The sequence below is a fragment of the Biomphalaria glabrata genome, chromosome 16, assembly GCF_947242115.1.
Source record: "Biomphalaria glabrata chromosome 16, xgBioGlab47.1, whole genome shotgun sequence".
Classification (NCBI taxonomy): domain Eukaryota; kingdom Metazoa; phylum Mollusca; class Gastropoda; family Planorbidae; genus Biomphalaria; species Biomphalaria glabrata.
This window is the reverse complement of record NC_074726.1, coordinates 904,492-916,843: the sequence shown is the minus strand read 5'-3', so window position 1 is coordinate 916,843 and position 12,352 is coordinate 904,492. Positions and strand designations below refer to the sequence as shown.

Genomic DNA, 12,352 nt, shown 5'->3' with positions numbered 1-12,352 from the left:
GCCCTCCGGTGGAAACATCCAGAGGTAGATCTGGACAGGCTAAGAACGAGTAGCGAACCAGGCCTTCTAGCAGGTCTCCCTGGGTGAGCTTTTGTTTTTTTTATCTCACTCGGGGTGGGGATGGAACAAGTAACCTGCAACCCAGTCCAAAAAGTCCGCCACGCCGTTCCACAAAGGGGGTCGTCATCAGTACCAGGAGCCTGGAGTGGCGACCCTCGCACGGAACTGTGGCGGTTACAGTATAGGAACATGAGACAAGCTCCCCGCAGTTAGCGCTGTTCTCGGCCACTTATAGCGAGTGGGCAAAGAGCGAGGACGGCGCGCTGTGTACACGGCACGGCCCGGTTTTACCAGTCAGTCAACCGATATGGCCGCCTACCGTTGGGTGCCCTCAGACAGGACAGGGGTGAAGAACCCCATGTCCAGGCCTGGTGGTTGGATAAAAGCCTTTCTAACCATCAACGGGATAATGGCGCCTCCGGCGCCGATTCCCTACTGGACTTCATCGAAGGGACTGGGAGCGGTGTGGATGAAAATGTTTAGATTTTTTTCTCGAGTTGGTTATCCTAATGCTTTTAGATCTATACTATACCGTACTAGTGACTATATATCATAAGTTATGATAAAATAGCTAAGTCACTAAGCTTAACAGCCACTGTAAGAATGAAGCAGTAGGATTGGTTAGACCTAGATTGCTTACAGTAGTTTTAAGGGACGTGACGTATTAAGAGCCCAAAAACAAAATCTCTAAGAACCCCAATGTTGTTTTTTTTTTTTGTTGTTTTTTTTTTGTTTGTTTGTTGTTGTTTTTTTTTAGATGTCAAGATATTAGGCCTACTGTCTAAGTTATTAAATATAAATGTTTCTAAACATTTAAAAAAAAAAGGTAAAATATCTACTGTTTAGTAACTATTGCAACTTTTTTACGCAGAATTTAAATATGTCAATAATTCAAATTTGAAAAACCATCGGAGTTTCCCTTTAATTCCACCACCGTCTTGGACTATATTTCATCCGCTACTTGTAGACCCTAGTTCAAACCTGCCCACTCTCATCTCTTGTAGGAAGTTTGAACTAGGACGTTAAAGTCTTCATTTCTGAATTAACGTCCGACATGTAAAAATAATACAAACACAAACATTACCTACTGAAATAATGAGAGATACACAATTAGATAGATCCAGGGGCGGCCTTAGCAGTGCGCGGGGCCCTGGGCGAGTGTCATGTGTGGGCCCTGAGCCGTAAGGGTAGGCTATATATACCGTACCACATTACGCTAACGGGCTAATCCGTCACTAACGCTGTAACAATAATAATTCAGAATGTCCGCCTTTAACGCTGTGGGCCTTATTTTTGTTACAAAACATAGCCTACTGTTGGCCTACTATTGGCCGCGTTAAGTACAATATATACTGTATTGTAATTGTTCTGCATAAAAACATTCTTTCAACTTAATTTTTTTTTTAAATACTCCCATGGCCACACGCTGTCTATACACAGTAGACAATTGGGGGAAAAAAAACACGCAGGCGGAAGCAACCAATTCAAAGAGTTTATTTCGTATATAAACATCGATATCCAATCGGATTTTATTAGCAAAATGTGTAGTGATCAAGTTTGTGACAATAAAATCTCCGATCGCGGGGCACCCCTCAGGTGCGGGGCCTGGAGCTGTTGCCCCACTTGTCACCCCCTAAGACCGCTACTGGATAGAGCCATTGTTTGTCTAATACTTGCCTAACGGCTCTCTGTGTCGGCACTGTTGAAATTGTTAGTGATATTTTGGTGGTAATTTGCATACGAGCGAATGACTCTGGACCATAAGATTTTTTTATTAGACATTCCAATGGTCTAGAGGTTACATTCGCTTTCAATGCGATTCTTCTAGGCAGAGTTGTTGTTTCCAGGGGTCACAGGTTCGAGCCTTGGTCGGCCCAGTCCCTTATTTTTGTCTCTTTAAATTCACTGATTTCTCTAATTTAAAAAAAAAAACTTGATCCCTGATGCTGCTTTACATTAATGTTAAATGTGTATGTATGACGAATGTATCATGATATCATGCAGAATGTCAAGGAATGGAAGCTGGCAGGGACATCGTGACGATAGTCCCATACCACACGACCAGGCAGCAATCCCATCCCTCCTTGAATAATTTAAATGGATGCCCATTTTTTTTTAAATAGAAAAACAAGATAAACTCTCTATTAAAAATAAACAAGATTATTCCGTGAAAAAAAAAAAAACGTGACAAAAACAGAGTGTGTAGGGACTAGAAAGATAAGACTTGGATCTACTGCCTGGATCACATCGTGTCTCAGTGCTTGTCTACTTTCTACAATGATTGTGTGTTGTCTAAACAAGTCTAAAGACTGGACAAGTTCTCAGTCATGCTGACCTTGTGGTGTGACTGATCACCAACACCATCAAAACAAAATGGCTGTCATTTGGACATTCAGTCTCATTGTTGCTTCTTTACTTTCTATTCAGATGACTGGACAGACTGTTTCAGGTCAGATTTACTAAGCTACTATTGTAGACCAAAATAGAACACACTGGCCACTGATAATAAATAGTACGTTTCAATTAAACGCAATTTTAGTTGAACTGTTCGACTGGGGGAAAAAACTCGCCATTCTATTTTCCTTGTGGTTTTACTAGATTTTTTTTTCTGCACACCACCTTCCCAGGAATCATTCCCATTTTGAAACTACATTGCCCCCTCCACTTTGTAAGGAACACTCAGTTATAATCTTACACAGTAAAATATTAGGTATTCGAGAGTGATTTCGACCTTTGGACCCTCCTTCCTTCCCCCTCCACCCAGAAAAAAAAATAAAAATGTATTTAGATTTTTAAAAAATGAACGCTTGTCGTGGTGTCAATTAGCTCCCATCTTTTGAATCAAAATGAACAATAGAACTATTGAACCCCAGAATAAACGTCAACGCTTTGGTCATCACAGTGTACGTTCATAAATATTCTCCCTGACAGACTTCATTGCTGCAGTCGATGTCATCAATATTCTCCACCATTACCACAAGTCCGTTGACGACTCTGACAGTATTGTTGTCACCGGCACCTTCCCAGACTGTTGGAGCATTGCGGGGCCATGATCTGTCGACCGTTTTTGTCCACTTCTTTCTGTTGTTCGTCTTTCAATTCTGTTGAGTTATCTTCCCGTCTCTTTCTCTGCCTGCCTCTTCTTCTTTTCCCTCGTACTGTTTCCTGACAGAAGGTTTTTGGAGCGCCCTGAGTACCTCGCGATATGGACATACACTTTGTGTTTTCGTTTTCTGAGTGTGGTCAGCGGGTCATCTTGGGAACCAATTGCCATTGTGATCTTGTATCGAATTTTCTTCATTTGTAATGCGGTCTTTGGATGTGACACCTAGATTTCTTCTATAGCATCTCAATTCCATTGCTACTATCGTCCTCTCGAGATCTGCAGTCAATGTCCAAAGTTCGCATCCATGCAAGACCGAGCAGCGCATTTATCTGTCTTGCTGTCTACTGAAAACATTGACTACTGAAAACATTGACTACTGAAAACACTGACTACTGAAAACATTGACTACTGAAAACATTGACTACTGAAAACACTGACTACTGAAAACATTGACTACTGAAAACATTGACTACTGAAAACACTGACTACTGAAAACACTGACTACTGAAAACATTGACTACTGAAAACATTGACTACTGAAAACATTGACTACTGAAAACATTGACTACTGAAAACATTGACTACTGAAAACACTGACTACTGAAAACACTGACTACTGAAAACACTGTCTACTATCATCTCATCAAGTGTCATCACTGCTGTGATAATGCCATCAAAAATTGAATGATTGATTAGATCAGCATTTTCCCTCAGTATTCGGTAGAAGTAAATTCTTAGAAATAAAATTTAGACATGTGAATAGACATATACCAAACTAGCAAGCTTTGATTTTTATCTCTCTTTTTGTTTCTTTTATAGCTGCCTATCTAGTCATCAGCGCCTCTCCATCATCAATTCAGCCAATATTGACCACTACCCTGAAACTCAGGTGTTCCATTAAGTTGGATAATACACTCAACGCTCGTCAGATACATGGGAATCTAGGCGTGGAACAGACCAACACTGAGCCTCCAGCCTTGGCAGACGTGGATCACATCGTGTCAATTATCTTGAAGAAATACAACTCTGTCACCTTGACCAACGAAGCTGTGGCTAATATCATCCCTTACGACAAGCCAGTGGCCGAAGGCTCTTACGCCAATCTGGTCCAAGTAGATGGCGACACAGACAGTTCTCCTGTGCCTGGGGAAAAGGGGTACCTCGAAGTCACGTGGTTCAAGCCCATGGAGGGAGGGACGTTTAGTTGTGAGGTCACGGCCTTGACATCTGACCGACATCCTACCACTCTAACCCAGAACTTAGAAGTTTCCGTGATCGAGCCCGGTATTTCAGATCTTGTCATCCATATTGCCGCCCACGACCTTGAGCTTTCAAAGCACAAAAAATATATAACTCAGCTCGAGGAGGTAAATAAAGAATTAAAGCAAGAAGTGGACATTCTTAAGTCTAACATCACATTACACCAAGATTTATATGCCCATCTGCGCCAAGATCTGGACACGCTGACTGCTAACATAACCCACCAAACTTCAGCTTTGATCTCTCAAGTTCACGGACTTAAAAGACAAAACTTGCAAACTGGATTTGACGTGTGTAGAAGCCAGTTTATCAGATTCCCCACGCCTTACGTGACCAAACCTCAAGTCGTGACTTCGTTTATCCGACTGGGCTTTACGCTAACTGCCAACTCCTTGGAGGAGCCTTACATCTTTCAAGTCAATGCTGAAAATGTCGACGAAGTGGGTTTTAACGTAACCTGCATCAACACCGGACATGGCGCCATTGCTGACTTTGTCTGGCTAGCCACAGAAGCCTAAACAATGTCATAGCAATAGAAATGGAGCTATAATACTTTCTATTATTTTTTACATAAATTGTTCTGTGACACGGATCTTATCACGTGGGAATCAATCGGTTTTGTTTTGAATTTGCGACACATGAAATCTTTCCAAAATTAAACGTTATCAAAGAAACACACATATTTCTATTTTGTCGAATACATTAGCGTTTAACCTGTCATAAATACAACTAAAGCATAATCACACGGTCACGGTAATCATATTATGCCAGTGTTTGTCTGAACATTATTATAACTTTATATTAAATCATCACTTTGGTGCATAGAGGGCGCTCTTTTACTTTCCGTCAGTGACAAAGACACGTAAAGCGTGAAATAAGCTCTTGGAGATTTTCCTTGATAAACTAAGCAATGTCAAGGACGCTGAAATTGAACGTCACAGCTAAATGAAAATTAAAAAAAAAAGAATTGAGCTCATAGACATAAATAAATATAGACTGGCCGATTAAAGAGTTTTATGAAACGAAAATTTGTGACTTGCAATTTTGTGTACTTTATTATACAGCATTTATGAGCAGTATAAAAGTTAAGTATTCATATCTATTTCAGCCATAACCTATATAAGTATTACATTATTTTCACTAGTGTTTTTTTTTTTTAAATCTCTAAGAATGAAGATCATGCAATTTTTCAACATTCGGAAATCCGAATACAATAGATATACATGTTTTCAAGTTACATGAAGTTACTTCCTTCGGCCAGTCTATATTTATTTATGTCTATGGTTGAGCTCTAACGTTTACACTATCCCAATGCGTGACTGTTCATCTTTATATCAAAATCTCATTTACTTCTGCTAGTAAGTTGCCTATTTGTTTTTAAAATAAGTTTTAAGACTTTAAGTCATAGCATGAAATTCTAATGCTTCCTCAATATGGACATTATTTTGTGATTTAAACGGAAGAGCTTAAAAAATCTGCAATGCTAAAAAAAATGTAAAAGAAATTATCATATTCCTTTACAAAAAAAAACTTAGTTAACACCTTTATCGTGTAAACCGAATACGCCAAAAAGCGAGCTATTTATAGTTTTTTACGCCATTTATGAAAATCTCCACTATAAATGAAACTAACACTTTTATAAAGTAAACAAAGTATTTCTTCACTCAACCGAATTGTACCCCTTATATAAGGGCGTAACTCTTCATAAGATAAACCTAAAAGGGGGATAACACATAATAAGATTACATGAAGAATGAAAGGAAATGATTCCATCAACAAAATCATTTCGAGGTAGTCTTTTAATTTCTAGCACAAAAAAGTTTCTAAGGCATTTCTCCTTCACCAGACTATATAACACATCTTCCTCCTAAATCCAACAAAACAATCCTTTAAAAAAAAAACAAATCCAAATGTTCGCATCTGCTCTTCAGTCTTGACTACTTTCTCTATTCCACGTGATTGTCACATTGTTAGCCCTCATTAATCTTCAGACTCGGAGACAAGTCTTATTCATCATTCTAAATGTTTAACTTATATACTCAAATTTTACATGTTGATATTCTATATCAAAACGTCATAACTTGATAAGTAAACAATGCAAACGGATATTTATAAACATAAGAAATCACTAATCATCATTTGTCCTTTATGTTCCTCGAGGAATATAGGACCACAGTAAAAACACGCCACTCTCCACGATCTCTTGCTATTTTATTTTAATTGCCTCCCAGCTATTTTCCTGTCCTCTCGGCTTTATCTAGTACACTGCGTTGCCATATTCTTTTTGGTCTTCCTCTGCTTTGGGGGGTTCCAATATTTAGACTGTCTCTGTTGTTTGTATCTTTTCTTAACCCTTTGTCTTCTGACAATACCATCGTTGATTTGACCTCACTACATTAAATTAATGTTAAACTTCATAAACTTGACTTTGTGTTATTTAAAAAGAGCATGCATTCCCTTTTGATTCCATACCAAATAAAACATTTTCAAATAACAAACGAAAAAGTGATATAAGCTTAATCATATCAGGGTAGTGAAATAGTAATGAGCAAAATGATAAATACTGTCAAAATGTGGGAAAATAATTACGGAGAGAAAGAGTTAATGTGTAACCAATCCATCTCCACAATCTAAAGCCCGCCTAGCTCTGCTGTTGGTATTTTTTCTTATGGCGTGACCAGTCCATCTCCACTTTCTTTCTAAGATCTGACACCTCTATATTTCTCTGTCCATCTCCACTTTCTTTCTAAGATCTGACACCTCTATATTTCTCTGTCCATCTCCACTTTCTTTCTAAGATCTGACACCTCTATATTTCTCTTTCTGTCCATCTCCACTTTCTTTCTAAGATCTGACACCTCTATATTTCTCTTTCTGTCCATCTCCACTTTCTTTCTAAGATCTGACACCTCTATATTTCTCTTTCTGTCCATCTCCACTTTCTTTCTAAGATCTGACACCTCTATATTTCTCTGTCCATCTCCACTTTCTTTCTAAGATCTGACACCTCTATATTTCTCTTTCTGTCCATCTCCACTTTCTTTCTAAGATCTGACACCTGTATATTTCTCTGCCCATCTCCACTTTCTTTCTAAGATCTGACACCTCTATATTTCTCTGCCCATCTCCACTTTCTTTCTAAGATCTGACACCTCTATATTTCTCTGTCCATCTCCACCTTCTTTCTAAGATCTGACACCTCTATATTTCTCTGCCCATCTCCACTTTCTTTCTAAGATCTGACACCTCTATATTTGTCTGCCCATCTTCACTTTCTTTCTAAGATCTGACACCTGTATATTTCTCTTTCTGTCCATCTTCCACAGTTATGTGTTTTTCTATTTGGTCATACCATATAGTATGGCTTTAGTACACTGGATGACAACATACATCTCTGACATGCTGTGTACACATCCCCACGTCCTACTAATATCCATGTGTCAATCTATTGGTCAAAACAGAGCCCTGGCCGAAATTGGTGGCCCCAAAACAAAAATGTAAAGAAAATAAAATAAACAGTGAAAAAATAAAATTTGGCAATTTAATTAAAACACAGTGTACTCTAACAATAACTTTGGCCACAAAATTTTGGACTTCTCTAAAAAAAATAATTTTAGTCCTGTGGGAAGCCCCAACAATCGGAGGCCCCAGGCGGCTGTCTACTTTGCCTATGCCTAAGATTGGCCTTGGGTCAAAACATAACGACAACTGAGATAAATATAATAAATCACATTCATCACAATATTATATATATAAATATATATAAAACATTTATACAAGTCGATCTCGTGTAGGTAAAGTTTACAGGTTGATATTATATAAGTGAACTATACAAGATTTATCTAAGTAAACAAGTACAGGTGGCTCTTGTTTAGGTAGACTATACTATTTCTATAATAAACAATATTAAACAATACTAAAACTATAACTAAACAACATCAGATGTTATTCTATCGCTAACCAGTTGATAAATCTATTCGAATCCTGGTCACTGCGACAGTTCACCGTGAAACCCGTGTTGTTAGTATGTAAAACGCTGATCGATATATCATATCTATTATTATAATTTTGCCAGTTATAGGTTTCAGAGGATGTAAATACCCTTGGAGTGTACTCGAACGGTTGGCGGAATTGGATGCTCTTCTGCTCACATTTAAAGCTCCCGGTTTGGATATTGTATACGGGTATTTGGTCTAGTTTGAGATCCATTGCAGAAATCAATTTATTGGTCTCGGATTTTATTTCTTTCATGTCACTGTCAATGGTTTTGTGTGTTTTAGTCAATTGTTTCTCTAAAGATTCGATGTGTCTGTCATTAAGAGCTATGTATCTAGTCAGGTCAGACATTGTTGGTTCTATTGCGGTCACTTCCAGGGAGACATTTAAAGAAACTGGAAACTTATCCCCGTCAAGGGCGTACGCCTGACAAGTAAAATTATCAGCGTCTTCTGCTAAAGGTCTGTCCCAGGTCAGCAGCAAGTACCCCATCTCGTCTGGTTCTTTCGAATGGTTTGCATTGCCCACGGCATGAAGGAGTCTTGTAAATGAAGGTTCGACAACTGGTGGGTCGCATCCTGTAACACTCGCAATTGTCTCCCTTTGGCCTTCTGTGATCACAATGGACATGAGATGATTAAAATTAGCCACTTCTGAGACTTCTCTCCCTTGCGTGCTAGTAAGATTGGAAGGTTGCCAGTTGTCTTTCTTGACAGAACATCGAAGATGGAATTTCTTTGTCACCACTGGGTGAATGACTTTAGGATTGGCTTCTAACACCACAACAGTTCCTGTAGAAAAACCAAAGTATATTTTTGACAAACATATGACACAAAATTAAAACTATACTAATTTTTATAACAAAATAGGCCTGTGCGAGTAAAATAATATTTCATGAATTTAGTTATCATTGAGTCGTCTGTGACATGGGTCAAATTGAGTAACTCACATTTACTGTTTATCCAAATGGGAATTATGCTCAAGAATGTGCTGACAACCTTATACAATGCTAACTTAAAACTTAGACCAGCAAAAGAAAAGCTTAGACTCTCAAATTTGTAACTTGTATTTGCAGACTAAAAATGTAAATAATCAAGTGTTAGGCAATATTTAGTACGAACTATTATAGAAACAAAATACTGTATTTATATAGCCTACTCTAGATATAAACGGACTAGCCAGAACCATAAACAAGTATTTTGTTTATATTAACACTTCTACACCTTAAGAAGGAGTCATTGAATACTCTTCAAATGAATTAAATAAAATCTAGTTAGGCCTATAAGCCCCTATAGTATTTTGTTTGTTGGTGTTTGTTTTTTTTTTTTTTTTTTTGGTTTATTTAAATATAAGAAATCTGACAGGAAGTTAGCTGTAAAAATCAAAATAAGGCTAAATGTGCCTCGGCAGCAAAGACTAAGAAGGATTTTAAGTGTCACAGAGATGGTCAAAAAACAAAGAAATCTTTTGCCGAACGGGCTCTCTACCACTTAATGAGCTTGTGACCGAGCTTCCCGTGAAGTTTGCAGGGCATGTTTCCTCCAGAATGAATCGCGTCGTCATAGCAATAAAATGGATGCCGAAACGTCATCGTACAACTAGGTTCCGCACATTCATGGAGGACAGGCTAGTGGACATCACTTGGGAAAAGCCTGCAGACATTGCTGGAGGCAGGTTTCTGTATGTTTTTTTGTTGTTGTTTTCGGGTTCATCTAGGGCAGCGGTTCTCAACCTTTTATGCTCGGCGACCCCTTTTTACAATCCCCCACTCTGCCGCGACCCCCCCCCCCCCCACACACACACACATACAGCAAAAGAAGAATAGACAATAACCATCCATATTTTCGATGGTCTTAGGCGACCCGTGGCAAATCGTCAATCAAGTGGGTCGCGACCCACAAGTCGAGAACCCCTGATCTAGGGTATGAGGTACTTCCCCGGGCTCTCCACCTCAACAGTATAAACCAAAACAAAGAGTAATCTCAGATAAAACTATGACTTACTAAGCATCAAATAAATGCCATTTAACCGAACAGTTAGGAATAACAACAATTGTTTAACACGAATAATAACGATAAGTTTAACTTACATTAGTTAACAACAAGTGCGCAAGTTTAGCAATTTAACGAACAAAGGAAGTATTATGATATGAATGGTGAAATCTCAATGGTATTTACAAAAGCAAGTACACATAATCACATCATTTAAAATAGATATAGCACACCTTAAGCTCGGTACCACCATTCTATCAGGGCTCGCGAATCCCATAACCCAAAGCCATGGATGCAAGGACCAAACCATAACAATCAGGCTTGACTACAACAGAGTTCCAAGCCTGCGTCCCTAAACAAGGAAAATGCGCATTCCTTGAGACCGCCATTCACAAGGTTATATTGCTACTGATTTTAAAACTACAACGCACATATATATCTAGTAAAGCACAATAAACTAACAACAACAGAGAGACTGCTAATCAGCAAAAACAAACAGAGCAATGACTTCAACATAGTGCGTTCTTAGGAACTATCGCACAAACCATTATGTTGCATAAAATAAAACATCAAGCAAGAAGCAACTCTAGATGCGCACGACAGTTTCTATGGAGACAGCTTGCCGCCCATTGCGCCGAACAGCGCGAGAAAATCTAAGACTAATTCTTCTGTGGATACACATCCTCCTCTAGGCCAGCCAGGAAATAGTCAGACTAGAGGTCCACTATAAAACATTGAGTTCATAAGAATACACAATAGCCTCGTTATGGATTTACTTTTGGTCCTCTGTGGGTACACTGTAGCCCCTTTTATGTAGCTAGAGTTTCTAGACCTTTCCAGGTTATTTACTGTTATTTAATACTGCTGTCTACTCACCACTGCAAAAGTAGCTGTTTACAAGCAAACAGCACAGAGACAACGTCACAAGTCTGCACATCTTTACAAAACCAGTATTAGCGCGGAGATTGAATTAGAATATAAAATAACAAGCAGGAATTAACCAAAAGATCAATCGAAAATTTTAGTAGTCGATCTGGCTAAGATTTGGTTTCTGATCAGTTAAAAATGTTAGCAGTTAGCAATGTCACGTGACCTTTGTCTATTCGTTGTATTTGACTTGCCTTTTACATGTCGCAACTTGGTTCCCTGAAAGCTATACAATAATCTTACAAGTTATTCTACTTAGATTATTTAGAACTCTTTGAGTGCTATTCAGTCAGCGATAAGACAGGTCTCAAACATGAAGAAAATCTCATGATTACACCGCGATATGATCTTGGATCAGGGAAAACTTAGAACTTGGTAGAACTTGATGGGAATGATAGCTAGATAAAGACCCTGTGGATGGGATTTGGAGAAGCGAGTTTATTTTATTTTCTTAAATTAAGGTTTCAATAAAATTTGCCATGGTGTAAACGAATGTCTCATAACAGTTAAGTTGTCGGTTGTTAAGAGTAACAAAAAAACTAAACAAATTAATTCCACTTATTTTATTCATGGTAAACCAGTAACACAGACTAAAAACGCAAAATACCTAGGTTTTATAATAAATGAAAAACTGTCATGGAATCCACATATTGATGAAACTAAAAAAAAAATCAAACAAAGCATTAGGGTTTATTAAAAGAAATTTCTATAAATCAAATAAGAACATAAAACTAAAATGTTATTTAACCTTGGTTAGGTCAATAATAGAATATGCATCCTCCGTTTGGGACCCCTCAACTCAAGATAACATTAAGAAACTGGAACAGACACAAAATAGAGCAGTGAGATTCATAACAAACGAATATTCACACTTAACCAGAGTAACACCTTTAGCAAAATCACTAAATTTAGAAAGCCTTCAGGACAGAAGACTCGAAAGTAAAGTAGCAACTATACACAAAACACTGAAACATAATCTTCAAATACAAAAACAAAATTTAATAAAATACTC

The 12,352-nt window shown here is 38.1% G+C and overlaps 2 protein-coding genes across 3 annotated transcripts; one reads left to right on the top strand and one right to left on the bottom strand.

The window, feature by feature from the left end:
- Positions 1-2,284: 2,284 nt before the first annotated feature.
- LOC106060956 (uncharacterized) lies at positions 2,285-5,104 on the top strand. The gene is made up of 2 exons (XM_013218991.2): positions 2,285-2,509; positions 3,986-5,104. Exons 1-2 carry the CDS (start codon positions 2,434-2,436, stop codon positions 4,942-4,944), a joined length of 1,035 nt encoding a protein of 344 aa, XP_013074445.2. The 5' UTR covers positions 2,285-2,433; the 3' UTR covers positions 4,945-5,104.
- A 1,102-nt stretch (positions 5,105-6,206) lies between these two features.
- Positions 6,207-11,505, bottom strand: LOC129923367 (uncharacterized). 2 transcript variants are annotated; one of them, XR_008775329.1, is made up of 3 exons: positions 11,290-11,505; positions 7,285-9,213; positions 6,207-7,186 (listed from the first exon to the last, which is right to left on the bottom strand). XR_008775329.1 is itself a non-coding variant. In XM_056013916.1 (2 exons), exons 1-2 carry the CDS (start codon positions 11,348-11,350, stop codon positions 8,372-8,374), a joined length of 903 nt encoding a protein of 300 aa, XP_055869891.1. In that variant the 5' UTR covers positions 11,351-11,505; the 3' UTR covers positions 6,207-8,371. The 2 variants fall into 2 exon arrangements, 1 of the variants encoding a protein (XP_055869891.1); XM_056013916.1 differs by having other exon boundaries at positions 6,207-9,213.
- Positions 11,506-12,352: the final 847 nt, after the last annotated feature.